The sequence below is a fragment of the Bactrocera tryoni genome, unplaced genomic scaffold (genome assembly GCF_016617805.1).
Source record: "Bactrocera tryoni isolate S06 unplaced genomic scaffold, CSIRO_BtryS06_freeze2 scaffold_25, whole genome shotgun sequence".
Classification (NCBI taxonomy): domain Eukaryota; kingdom Metazoa; phylum Arthropoda; class Insecta; order Diptera; family Tephritidae; genus Bactrocera; species Bactrocera tryoni.
Window position 1 is genome coordinate 28,564,070 of NW_024395977.1, and position 15,223 is coordinate 28,579,292.

The window sequence follows — 15,223 nt, forward strand, 5'->3', positions numbered from 1 at the left end:
AATTCCTACCTGGGAAATAGATTCGATGTTGTTGAAACCAGAGTTAGTCCATTTCAACTTCCTCCAAGTCATTCCACACACAATCGTTAATTATGGCTCTTTAGAGTTCCCCACTGGTTAAAAAACCTTTTGTACAAAAACCATGGTCGGTTTAAATAGCATAAGTAGCATCACAAATCAGTATGGCATCTAAGTTGACGAAGTCAAAATATCAAGTTAATTGGAACAAAATTTACGAAGTTACATACCTAGTATATTTAACATCCGCTTACTTGATGTTAGAAAGTTCCAATGGTTTTGAATGATCACGATAGCTTTTTTAATGAGTCCATTTAAATATTTAATTAATTTATTTTTTATTCTTCAGGCATTTACATAGGTATGCCCAGGCGACTGTTTTGTTTAGAATTATACATAATTTTTCCTATGGTTCACGAAATCTTTTAATAAACGAATCAATTTTTCAAATCTTCCTTTCTTACTTCTATAGTCTTCATACATTTCACAAAATTTTTCTTATTATTAAATATTATTATTACGTTTGCTCAATTACCTACTAAAAACTTAAATGTGGCTGCGATCAGGCCTTTCAACATTCCAACCTGCCATCTTCATCTTTACTGGCGTAGACATCGCTTATGCGAATGCAGCCGTTTCTTCTTTTTGCAACGTGGCGAGAATGGCAAATTCCAAGCGAAGTCAGATTATTCTCCGCCTGGTCTCTCCAACGGAATAAATCCTCTTCCTCTGCTTCCCCCCGGCGGGCACTGCGTCGAATACTTTCAAAGCGGGAGTGTTTTCGTCCATTCGGACAACAACAACGTAGCCGCTGTCTTTTAACTCGGTGAACTCTATCAATGTCGTCGTATATCTCATACAGCTCTTCTTTCCATCGGATGCGATATTCGCCGTGGCCAATGCGCAAAGGACCATACATCTTTCGCAGAACCTTTCTCTCGAAAACTCGTAAGGTTGACTCTTCAGATGTTGTCATCGTCCAGGCCTCTACACCATATAGCAGGACGGGAATAATGAGTTTTTTGTTCGTCAAGAGAGGACTTTACTTCTCAATTGCCTACTCAGTCCGAAGTAGCACCTATTGGCAAGAGTTATTCTGCGTTTGATTACCAGGCTGACGTTGCTGGTGGTGTTGATACTGTTTCCAAGATAGACGAAATTATCTACGACTTCGAAGTAATGACTGACAACAGTGACGTGGAAACCTAGCCGTCAGAATTGACCAATGATCCTCGGCGTACGCCATCAACTGTATATTCTTATAGAAGATGGCACCTTCTCTGTTTAGTTCTGTAACTCGAATTATTTACTCCAGAAGTACATATATTGAAAAAGTCACACGAAAAGGAGTCGTCTTGTCTGAAACCTCGTTTGGTATCGAACGGCTCGGAGAGATCTTTCCCGATCCTGACGGAGCTTTTAGTGTTGCTCAAGTGCGGGGGATACCAAATTTAGACATTGCGGCATAAAGGCAACTCCTTTTCGTGCTGTCGAAAGCAGCTTTGAAATTGACGGAGAGGTGGTGTGTGTCGATTCTCTTCTCATGGGTCTTTTCCAAAATTTGGTGCATGGTGAATATCTGTAGAACCTTATGCGCGATGTTTAGGAAAACCTGATATGTTTACTGAAAGTAAGATAAGCTTATTCTTACAGCCATCACGATTAATCTATTATTCTGTCGCGTATTAAGGGGCTATAGTAGTGTGACGCATGAAAAATTAGGTGATTTTCGTGAATTTTTTTAAAAGAAAGTACTAGATTGAATGTTTCGAAGTTCTATGGACGTAATAAAGTATATTTTTAGCTATATTAAAAATGTTTTTTTTTACAAAAATATTGAAAAATAACGGAATTTGCTGTCTGTGGAAGTGTCGAAAAAAAGTGCCTCAAGTGCTGGCATGATTCCGGTCGAATGAGTAGCTGAAACAAAAAAATTCAAAATGTGTATTAAACTTAAATATATTTTCTATTCAATGAACTACGATCTTTAAAAAATATCAAAAATTAAGAAAATGGCGTAATGGCGCAAAAAAAATCGTTTTTTTTACGGAAAAAATGGTCGTTTTTTTAATGCCAAATTGACAATTTTCAACCAATCAGAAAGATCGTAGTCCATTGTATAGCAAATGTATTCAACTATGCCCAGTTTTAATTTGAAGTCGATCGCCCAATTCCTCGTTGAGTTATGATGTCAGCAATTTTGAAAAATGTCGTTTAAAGTTTCACTTATATATGTTTGCACCTCTGAGCGGTCGCTGTTTAGAACGCTGCCAATCAAAAACTATTCAAGATACGACCTTGCCGATTTCACAGGATATTTTTGAATATACATATAAACTATCGAAAAAGCAAAAACAAAAAAATGTATAGCCCCTTAAGTTCGTTTCATGTTTTGTTTCAAAATTTCAGTTAATTATTTTCAACCTTATGATTTGACTGATAATTATAAATCTGCTGAGTTTGAAACGAAAATTGAAAAAAAAAAAAAAAAATTTATTGAATAAAAAATTTAGTTACATTATTAAAAAAGCTCCGTTATCACTCGGTTCCTATGAAACAACCAACATAAGGTGGATCGATTTTTAATATCTTCTGAATATTTTCCCAAATCTACAATTTCTTTTTGCAGAGAGTTTTCAAAAATTCAGTGTGCTATTGTTTACAGCAATTTTAAATATGCATCTCTATCAAAAACTGACGACTATGACTTCTCAATCAAAGTGGTTCAACAATTGGTTCAAATGAAGAATATTTAGAAAAATAGTAAAGCGATTTTTGATGATTAATACAATTCGGATACTATCTAATCCGGACAACGCGGTAATCCGGACACTAAATTGCTTTCCATTATTGACTGTATAGTCCGACACATTGCTATTTGATTTTCCCCATAAATCCGAACACTTATTTATTCTCTTTCCTTTCCGACTGTTATTTTCCGTTAATTCCACATTTTGGATTTGAATGTATGCTTTCATAAGTACAGGAAGGATTTTTTATGAAAACAGGGTACTTTATCTTTTTTACATATTATGTACTTCATATGCTGCCAGCCAACCGTGAAAATACATTATTATTTTTTAAGGCAACTTTCCCTTGAAAACTATCGATATTATATTCCAAAACCACTGGATTGGCCATAATATTTTTATGATTTTTAAAATTCTGCCATTGATGATGTGATTTTTTATCTCATGGATCTGTGAACAAAATAAATAAGGGTTTTCAACAATTTTGACATGCATACATAGAGCTCTCGATTAGCGGAGTTTATTTCCATGTTTGAATCATTCAGATCGCTCACGGTCTGAATGGAAAACTCGCAGGTCATCTTCTGCCTTTATCCTTGCTGCTTCGTGATCCCTTTCTGAGTATGCTCTTGCTTAATTTAGTGCAACTGTATAACAACCTTTTTTTAATTACAATGTTATTATGTTAATTATGTTACAAATTTTCGAAGCGCAAACAATGGAAATTCCATCGAGAACGTACGTACATATATACATGCATTTGTTGTATGTATGTACTCGATGGAATTTCCATTATACATATAACATACATACATACATACATGTATATACAAACATACCCTGCCAACCATGAGCGGGTAAAAAACCAGATAATCAGTGGGTAAGAATGTGGGTAATCCATAGGGTAATCATGCGTACTTTGCCATAGGCCGAGTGACAATTTTACCCACTCACGTACGTATACATGTGATCATACATCTTTGTTGCGCTCATTCAGCAGTGCAGCAGCAGCAAAATGTATATCTGTCCTGCTCTAATATCCCCAATCGACGGCTGATGCAGGGTTGCATTTTCTCTTTTTAAATAGCTGATTCAGGGTTGCATTTTTTGATTCCTATTTAAAAAATTTATTAAAATTTCAAAGAAAACTTTTTAATTTTTAAATTATTAATTATATTACTTTTAAAAAATATTTACATAAAATTGTAATTAAATATATTGACGCTAACATTTCATAAATAAAAATATATTTAATTTAAAAAAATAATTTCATCTGAAAAATATTAATTAAAGAAAAGAATTATTAATACCTGAAAATAAATAATAATTACATTGAATTTGTAATATCTAAAAGAAAAAGAACGATTAATTGTATAAAATGATAATAATATCCGAAAAAAAGATTAATATTATCTGAAAGAATAAAATATATTAAATACAAATAGAATTTACTCTGAAAGCCAAGATTAATTAAATAAAAATAGTGATAAAATCTGAAAAGAAAGAATAATTAAATAAAAATAATAATAACATCTGAAAGAAAAGATAAATATTATTTGATCATTTAAAATATAAAACAAACATTTGTTTTCACATATTATATTGGATTGTGCAGGCCGTCTTAAACGCATAAAATACAATTGTACATACATATGTATGTACATATGTATTTATTTTGCGTATTATATTGTCCAATTTCAAAGTACATACACTTTTTTCACATACTTACTTAGCAATTGATATTTGCCGCTTCTGATGATATACATAGCTGCTGCTGCTACTTCCAATTCAGTTCTGATTTCCAATACTATAAAAACAAATGAAGTAATTATTTTCAAAATATTGTTAAAAAATCACATAAAATTCATTTACTTACCTTCTTGTTGTACGAGCCTCCTTAACGATGGTACGATCACGAACGACATGCGTCTTTCAATCGTTTTTTTATTACCCTATTTGGGATTTTCTATTGTCACTATTGACAATAATGTTTTCTCCTTCGCACTCATTCAAATAAATCAAGAACTGAAACAAACTCTTTTTCATCGCATTTAGGTAAACAAAAAATAACCCGAAAATGTGCGTTGGTGTTAGTGTATAGAGAAAAAATGTGTAGTTGTATTGGAATATTTGTCTCAAGCGGGTAGCCGTGGTTGGCAGGGATATGTATTTGAAATAGAACAAAAGTGCACTAGTAAATCAGTGTTTAGGGGATGATATACAAACCAAACTCTGTCGATCATTTCAATCATTGAAGCATGAGTTTGCTTCACTTCGGGTATTTTCTGCTGATATGAACATTCATAAACAAATCAGTCATAAGCTGATCGCTAGTGAATCAAAGTTGTTCTCTATTGCTGATTTCAAGACAAACAGTGCGTTTCGTGTACACGAACTGAACTGACAGAATCAGACAGAGTAACGGATCAGTACTTAAGTATAAACAAAAATTTATTACTCGTTGCAGTTTTCTGATTCACACCATTTCACCTTACAGCTATGGTTTAAAATAACGGGAACAGCGACGTTCATATTTATATACATACATATATGTATATGTTAAAAAAAATGTATATAAATTGTGGAATTATTTCGAGCTTACGGTTGTTGTACAAAATTATATGTATATTTCTTAAAAACAAAAACAAATTTAATATTGTCTCTTTTTCTAATTGTAATTTCAATTCATTTATCTTTTAGAAAGTTATTATTTGTATTAATTAATGGAAAATCTGTTTTTTTCTTGATTTTTTTTACATAGAGTTCGCTATTGGGGAAATTTATAAACAACACCGCACTATGACTCATGTGTTTGTTTAAATTTCTGAAAATAGTTCTCAGTGTAAAAAAATTAAAGTTTTATTTTACCATGGGGACAGAAGCAACACGTCTTACTAGGTTGTTATTAAAATAGGAATAATATTTTAGTTATATGTAGCTGCAGCAAATCTCTAATAATAATCATTTTCTTATGTGATATTTTTCTAGGAATTAACTTTGCAGCAGTTAATGCTGCATACGAACCGGTTTTAGTTAAAAAATCGGGTGTGAGCACTATACCAAGCTTGGTTATAATTCTGGGTGGACACTGTTACATATATCGTGAAAATGTTTATACTCTGCCCAAAATTAAAGGTAAGTAGATTAGGTAGTTGCGATATTAAAAATTATCTAAAAAAAAATAAAAATTAAATTTTATATTCCCTTCTTTAGGTAGCGTTGTGTTATATATAAATTAATCCTTTTTGTGTGGACTTTTTGTTATTAAGCTTTAGTTAAATAAAAGAATTGAGTTTATTTTTCAAAGTATTTATAACTGACACAACGTGCTCCAATCAATGTTCCAAATTAAACTAGACACTAAATTTACAAAGTGAACGTCATGTCATTACATAATGGCCACGCAAAATGCTGTGTTTGCCTTTCGTTTGGAAACCCTATAATTTCATATCTGAATTGTAACTAGAGATTTTAATTAAAAAGTAATTAATGTACTACTATGAGCAATTAAGAGTACGACTTTGTTCATAATATTGAAATTCTTAATCTATTCTTCAAAATCTATTCATCCAACATCTGTAGAATACAAGGTTACGACAAACGTTGGCGTCATGAAACCAACCCTACATCGTCATACCTACAGTAGGACGAATTAGAGAAAAAAGATCATCAGCCATATAGTTTTCTTTATTCTTGTGCTTTTTGAAAACTAAAATTAGTTTTTAGATGTAAAACTTTTACACTTTATAACATCTTTGATAGAAGTCATTTTTAATTGCTTACAAAAAAATTGTCAGCTTACAGCTCTTTATGATTAATATTTTAAGCTGTTTCAAAGATAAAATAACACAAACATATTAATAAGACCATGGTAACTAACCATTTTGAACCTTCTTCGTCATCAATCATATGATTTCAAAGTGGTCGTAACCTTGTATTCTGAGAACGTTGGAAGTCATCATTACTTTAGTAGCTCCAAAATGTTAACCATTTTTTTTCCATTTTAGAATTTATAAGAAAAAAGATGCCATATTCAATTAATCAGAGAATATATGACCATAATGTGGAAGATTTTTTGGGAGGTTGGATTGACAATAGAGTACGAGCGCTAATTTTGGAACCGAGAAATAAAACGAGGCTTCGGTATTTAATAAGGGCATACTCGTTCCATTACAGAGTTGCGTTTGGGTAAGTTGTTACCGTTGTCATTAAAAAATTAAAGAATAGCATATTTTTTATACTCTTGCAATCAGTTGCTACAGAGTTTATAATTTTGTTCACCTGTACCTACATATCACCTAAAACTAATCGAGATAGATATAGGGTTGTATATGTACATATATATAAATGATCAGGGCGACGAGAAAAGTTGAAATCCGGTTGACTGTCTGTCTAACCGTCTGTCCGTCCGTCCGTGTAAGCTGTAATTTTAGTAAAAATTAAGATATATTGATGAAACTTGGAATGCAGGTTCCCTAGTACAAAAATCGCGTAATCGGACATCTGCGACCCTCACAAATCGTCATTAACCGAAAATTTATAAAGTGCCATTACCATGCACTAAATTAAGACATATGTAAAACATAATTTGGTACAAGGTATCGCTGTAGCAAGGGGCACTTGTGGGCAAGAAAATTTGAAAAAGTGGGTGTGGGCACGCCCTCATATGTTTAATGTATATATCTCCTGAACTACTAAAGATACAACAGCCAAATTTTCTGAGTTAAAAAATTATAAGAACTCCTACGGACAGTGTGAACATGGAAGAAATCGCAGGATAACCCCTTCACTCGCCTAATAACGGTACTGTTAAAAACTACTAAAAGCGCAATAAATCAATAATTAAATTCGCCACAGACATTAAATTTTACTTCCGAGATGGTTTCAGAGCGCTTTATAGGAGCCAGTGTGAAAATTGGATGATAGGCGTTGCTCCGCCCACTTTTCAGTGAAAACCGATATCACAAAATCCGACCGACCGATTTCGACAAAATTTAGTACGTAGCATCGCTTTCATAGGTATTCTTATGTCACACTACGAAAATGTGCGAAATCGGACTACAACCACGCCTATTTCCCATATACCACAAAATCCATTTGATTCTTTAACTTTCCAGTACAGAAATCAAGAAGTGTTTAATATAACGGAATGAACCTATGTACAAATAATGATTTTAGTTTATTTTTCAAATCCAATCATAAGTCTTCAAGCCCCTAGGTACCGAATATTTGGACCCCAGTACCTATTGTTGACTTTTGATCAAAAATGTCGGTCAATGTGTGAGATATGTAATTGAAATTTAGGGATAATCCTTCTTTATCAATTGTTGGTCTGAATGTCAAAAACTGGTAAAATCGGGCCAATATTTCTCTTAGCCCCCATATACCTAATATAAAGATTTTCGAACTTTCGGGTGACTTACTTGTACCGCATATACAGTCAATATGTGAGTTATCTCAATAAAAATGAGAGAGCGTGTTTCACTCATAATAGTGTATTTTTGTGTTTAAAGTATATAAATTTGAGCGGATACTTGAACCAGCCCCATATAACTAATATCAGAATTTTCGAACATCCGGCTGACTTTACTCTATATGATTGGTGGCATGTTAAAAGTATGTGGTGTTGGAACAAACAGATAAAATCGGTTTAAAACTACCTCAACTTTCTTATACTACATATACTCGTTTTTCTACCAAACCTTATTCCGAATATGTCGATCAGTGTATGAGGTATACAGAGTATATGTATGTATTTCTACAATTGTTAGATTCCGATCCTCTGTTAGACGTATTACACCTTTCGGTATTTGCCTGGCTTTAATTCTTACAAGTTGGAAGAGTATAAAATGTTCGGTTGCACCCGAACTTAGCCCTTTCTTACTTCTTTCAATCTCATTTCATGCCATTCGGTTTACTTTTTAGACATGTCTGAGATCTCAGAATTAAATAAAAATATTTAGAAATTACTCAAAATTATTACAAATTAAAAAAACAAAAAAGAAAAAACGTTACGTCGCATCGCACCGCAGCTATAATACATTTCACAACAGAGATCTGCAATTGGTACCAATAAAATAAGTGCACTTAAGTCATGAGCCATAAAAATTGGTGCAAGTGAGTGCTCATACTAATATGAAATATGACTAAGACTCATTCCCGTCAAAACAAAAAAAAAAAAAACATTAAAGTAATTCTACACTTACGAGTGACCGTAAGTTATGACTCTCTCTAGAGTAGACCAACAATTTAATATTACGCATCTGTAATCCCCATTAGAATGGTAAGGATTTGATAAGTTGTCGTCGACGTCATCCAACGGTAGGCATAGGAAACATAGCTGTTTTGACGGGTCGGACCAAAGGGGAAAGGGTGTTAGATGTGTAGGGTTAGCATGCAAAGAGGTAGCTAGTGTCATGCCGGGACTCTTTGCACACTGGACATATGTTTGATAGGTCAGGGTCTGTTCTGGATAAATAGGAGTTTAATCTGCTACTAAAACTTACCGATCTAAACGGGGTTAGATCTCCGAAAATACAGTTCTTGGTCGGATAAAATCCGGGTCAATTCCGGTAACATAAAACTGGCTATGTTGGGAATTGAGCACTATTTCGCAGTTCAGATCCTCCCAGTTGAAAAGGTTGTTCACATCCTGTGGCAAGTGTTTAATTTGAATAAGCAAACATAAAAAACGCATACGCACCTACAACAAAAACGCAAAAGCAAAAAAAAAAAAATTAATCAACAAAGAAGTACTATTTTTGTCAAAAGTGTAAATTTCGTGTCGTGCGCTGAGTAACTGTTTTGTTATTGTTTGTTTTTGCAAATGTTTTGGTACTTACGATTTTTTGTAAAGGATGGCTGACAAATATACTGATATTTATTTATTATACATTTTTTAAGTTTGCTATTATACTATGAAGTATAACGAAGACTTGGTGGGAAAAATTACTATGGCTATTTATAAACTCAGTGAAAAACGGGAGTTAGAAGTGCAATTTAGGATATGTTTGTAGAGCTAATTAAAGATGACGAAAGTATATTACTTGATATGGTAAATTTTCGTATTTGCAAAAAAGTTTATAAATGCAGTGATATGCAGACTTCCGATCTTAATAAACATAAATGCTTTATATCACACAGAAATGAACTGCTCAGGAGGAAAGTGAGTGAGGATGATAAAAAATTTGCTTTAGAAGATTGTGCTGATGGGGTGGTTGAAGATTGTCGTCGGTTTTCTTCCGTTTAAATTTCTTCGTTTCTGTGGTGTAATACGTATAATGACTACATGTACAACTAAGTATTCAATTTTTATTGTATACTTCAGATACCAACGCATTGATATTTTACAACTATATAGAATCACAGTGTGACTTAATGCATCTAACGTATTTATACACATACGTACACATCATAGATATTCTGTTATCAGTTCCCAGCAAAACTTGCGTGACCGAAACTCCAATACTTTTACACAATTTTTACTTACTACTAACGTTTGCTTGTTCATTGTGACAAATTGAATTCGAAGAAAACAAAAATTCGGTTACAAACGCGTCGATAATTGAGAATTGTGCTTCTGCATATTTATGCAAAATTATTAAAATAAATATTTAAATCTACTCTAATTGTGTTTCGTTAAAATTGTGAACATTTTGTGTCTATAATATTAGAAAAAAGGGTGAGTAGAGAAATTAATAATTCAATATGAAGAAAAATACATTTAGTGCATATATGAGCCAGGAAAAAAAGGCTTTTAATCTAAGCGTATTTTTCACTGTAATTATTGCATTGTCCCGACGATATTTTATTATATTATGTTGACTTATTTAAAATGAATTTTGATGCAGCCAAATTCTTATTTCTTAATCAGATGGATTCACCAGCGCTTTTTGATGACACCTATTTGGAGTAATGCCCAACAACTTCTTCGACTCCCGTAAAAGGTAAATGTAAAATTGTCATTGCTTCCTATATTTTTTTTGCTTAAATCTATGGTGGCTCATTTCGATGGACTTCCGCATTTCTTGCTCGAAATTTGCAAGTCCACAAGTGATGAAAGAATCTATAAAAAATGTAATGAAAAAACAATTTAAAATACATATTTTTAGGTAAATATGTATGTATTTTTAATCTGGCAACCCTTCTCGTACTCAGCTGTAAATTTGGTGCTCTGGCGAATTTATTTAATTTATATTTAAAACTTTATTGTGAAAATTTTTGTATTAAGTGATCTTTTAAGATAAGTATCAGTGTTATATTGTGCTAGTGAAGCAATTGATTTTACTTTAATTCTCTTCTGGCTAATTTTAATTTATTGTGCCGAGTCATTTTCAATTTGTTTTTGTTGCTACATTTTAAATAGTGCAATTGTTAGTGTTAATTTATATTGCTTACTTAAATTTCTTTCTTGTTTTTATTCATTTCCATCTTTGTCCACAGCTTATCGCGAGTTTCTTACTTTTCGTGTGTTACAGTGCATCTCAAACTGCTCGCAACATTGGTTGTTATCTTTGATAACTAACTATTTTATTGCATTCATTTGTTATAAATATTCTTGTCATCGCGCTTTTTTCTTTTATTATTTAACATTTTTTATATTTTTGTTTAATACTGTTTTTGTTCATTATGACTTGTAACTTTCCGAACTGCTCTGTGAAAAGCGAGTCGGAACGCTATGTTTCTTGTTGGCTTTGTGATGGGCTTGCCCATCTTAAATGTGCTGGACTGACAGGTAGGATTTTGGATTCCATTCTTGACAGTAAGGGCTTGCACTGGTCTTGCTTGAAATGCAGACCAACTGAAATAGAATTGTTTAAAGTTTTTAAGCAGGCGCGCAATGGTTTCAAGGAGATTGGTTGAGAGCTTGAAACCCTTACTGAAAAATTTAGGCATTGTGAAACGTTGTTTCAATCATTTCAATGCCTAAATACTCGGGATGAGAATCCAAAACCTAAACGAAAACGTCCGTCTGATGAAGATACCACTGTATCTTTCTTAAAAAGTATGCCCCCCACCCGCTATTGACCTCATAAATCTTGCATCCCCTCGTCCTCAAGGAGAGAAGGTTCCGTCTGCTCAGGACACAGAGAAAACTGTTACTGAATACGGTAAGCGGAAAACTTCTCAAGATCCGCCTCCAAATACCTCCAAGTCAGCTAATAAAAACTTAGTGGTAATACCGCGGAAAAAAGCAATTTTTATCTCGAGACTTGCTGCGGATACCACAGTCGAGGATATAAACAGTTACATCTCGTCGAAATTAAAAACGGTAGATACAGACATCCGTAAATTTAATTTCAAATACAACAGAGATATTTTCTCGTTTAAGATCGACGTATCCGCTGACAATTTTCAATTGATACTTGACAACTCATTCTGGCCATCTGGGGTCTTTGTGCGCGAATTCGAGCACAAACGTGAAAAGCCCCCTGTAGTTATCACTAAAATGCCAAGAAATCCCATTGATACAAAAAACTAATTAACAATAATTCGCTGATTGTTTATTATCAAAATGTTAGAGGGCTTAATACAAAACTTACTGATTTGTATCTAGCATTCATTGCAACTTTAAAATCATTGCTTTGACAGAAACTTGGCTAAAGCCCCACATTTTTGATAACGAAATATTCAACAGCGAATTCGAAATCTTTAGATATGACCGGCTGAACAGAAAAGGAGGTGGCGTCTTGTTTGCTGTTCATTCTTCAATTCCATCTGAAGAAGTCGATGTTCCGTATGCAGACTTCATTGAATTTAAGTGCATTCGTATTTGCGCTAATAGTGGCCATATCTACTTAACATTGTCTTATATACCGCCTCGCTCTGACATATCTGTATATATGCAGCATGCTACATTAATAAGTAATGTTTTCTCAATGGTTAATGATACTGATTCCATGATTGTTTTGGGAGATTTCAACTTACCGTGCGTATCATGGAAATCTATTGATGATCACACCATCCCTATTAGTACTCGTTCATGTTTTAACGAGTTCTTAGATGAAATGTCGGAGTTGGGTCTTAACCAAATTAATTTAATTTCAAATGAATTTGGTAAGCTCTTAGATCTAATTTACGTCGATAACGCTTCAATGTTCTCTGTTGTCCGATGTGATCCTTTAGTTCGGCCAGAGGACACGTATCATCCTGCTTTGAAAATTAACATCGAAATCATAGCCAACTTTGCTTATAATAATACACAAGACCTTTGTTTTCGGTTCAACTTTGCGAAAGCTAATTTTAAGAAGATTAATTACGAACTTTCTAAAATAACTCGGCCAGATTACAGTGGCAATATTGAATTTAGTGCTTCCCACTTTAATGAAACTATAGTAAACTTACTTGAAAAATATGTTCCGAAGTGTGTTGTTACTCAAAAAATTAGTTCTAATTTATGGTTTTCGAAAGAATTATGTAAATTAAAAAATAGAAAATCTTGTGCTTTTAAACTTTTTAAAAAAACTGGTTTAGCTGCTAACTATTCAAAATATTCTAGATTGCGTCGACAATTTGCTGAACTTAACAAAATATGTTATAGTAATTATATAAATAAAGTAAAAAAATATTATACGTAATCCAAAAATTGTTTTATGGTTTCGTCAACTCCAAACGCAGGATTTCTAATTTTCCGTCCGCTATGAAATATAAGTCTAGTATGTCCAGTGACAACACCACACACCATTTCTAATATGTTCGCTGAATTCTTTAGGTCCAATTACTCTTCAAAATCTCCACAAAATGTTCCGCATCAGCACAAGTTATGTCCGATTTCTGTCATTAATGCACCTACCATTTCCGAAGCAGACGTCTTAAATCATTTAAATATGTTAGAACAATCATACAATTACGGCCCAGATATGATTCCCTCATGCTTTCTTAAGAAATGTGCCAAATATATATACCAACCCCTAACAAAACTATTTAACTCATCTCTTAAGCAAGGCTTATTTCCATCCATATGGAAAAGTCATTTATAATTCCTTTGCATAAGAGTGGATTTAGGTAATCTATTGAAAACTATAGGGGAATAGCAAAGTTGTCTGCAATACCTAAACTTTTTGAAGCAATTATAACAGACGACATAACCTTCCGGATCTCTCCACTAATTTCTTGTTCTCAGCATGGTTTTCGTAAAGGGAAATCTACCACAACTAATTTGCTTGAATTTGTATCACATGTATCAACGGGCTTAAAGGGAGAATAAGAATACTGATGTTATATATACAGATTTTAGTAAAGCTTTTGATAAAGTAAACCATTCAATTCTTTTGAATAAACTTGATCTTCTTGGTTTTCAACCAATATTTCTAAAATGGGTTGCTTCTAATCTTAGTAATAGAATTCAACAAGTCATATTTAAAGATACTTTTTCTGACATAATCAATATTCCTTCAGGCGTTCCTCAAGGTAGCCATCTTGGTCCAATTCTGTTCTTGTTATTTATTAACGACATATCATCTGTTGTTAAGTTTTCAAAAGTTTTATTATATGCTGACGATGTAAAACTTTTTAAAACATATACTTCAAACAGCGAAAGATGTCAGTTGCAAACAGACTTAAACAACCTAGTTTCTTGGTGTGATAGAAATGGCATGCCATTGAACCTTAAAAAATGTAAAACGATGTGCTTTTTACGTAGAGCTGTAGACCCTACCTCATACGCAATACAAAACTTTAGGTTGGAGCAAGTATGCAGTTTTGTTGATCTGGGAGTAAATATGGACCCCAATTTCAATTTTAATCTTCACGTATCTTCCACGGGTTTTAAAGCTAAAGGCGCTCTTAGTCTTGTTAAACTAAACGTTGGTCTAAAGAATTTAGAGATCCGCTTACCACAAAAATTCTTTTTACATCTCTGGTGAGGCCTATATTGGAGTATGCTTCTGTGGTTTGGAACCCTAGTTACCAAGTCCATTCGGATAAGTTAGAGTCCGCTCAAAAACATTTTTTACTTTTTGCCTTAAATCATTTGCATTGGGATTACAGTTTAAATCTTCCCCCTTACATTAACCGTTTAAAACTTATAAATCTCCCGACACTCTCTAGTCGTAGGGAGATGCTTGGTATAATATTTCTTGTAAAACTCATGAATGGGTCAGTCTGTAGCCCATCTCTCTTATCTGATATTAATTTTAACGTTCCCGCTCGCCCTACCAGGCAGTTTAGACCCTTACTTTTAAAATTTTCTAGAACAAATTTTGAGTTAAACGAACCATTCCGCCGTATATGACATGATTTCAATTTTCATTCCAGCACATTTGATTTAACAGACTCACTCTTTACCATTAAAAAAATTATTTTATCTACTCTTAATTATACATATATAAAAATAATTATAAACTTTAATCTAATTCTTAATTTCGGCTGTTGAAATTTTTGTTTCTGTAGCTGAGCAGCTTAAGATTGCAACGCTTAAAACTCTCTTGCCTTTTATGACTCGGCTAATTCCGCTC

The 15,223-nt window shown here is 33.2% G+C and overlaps 1 protein-coding gene across 1 annotated transcript in view; it reads left to right on the forward strand.

Annotated features, from left to right (window-relative positions):
* The window catches only part of LOC120780847 (dnaJ homolog subfamily C member 16-like), a gene marked incomplete at its 5' end in the record, with an annotated part of 149,000 nt that overhangs the window by 131,544 nt on the left and 2,233 nt on the right, over positions 1-15,223 (forward strand). The window contains 2 exons of the mRNA XM_040113086.1: positions 5,757-5,903; positions 6,776-6,956. Coding sequence (XP_039969020.1) covers positions 5,757-5,903; positions 6,776-6,956 — 328 coding nt within the window. The remainder of the gene's footprint in view (positions 1-5,756; positions 5,904-6,775; positions 6,957-15,223) is intronic.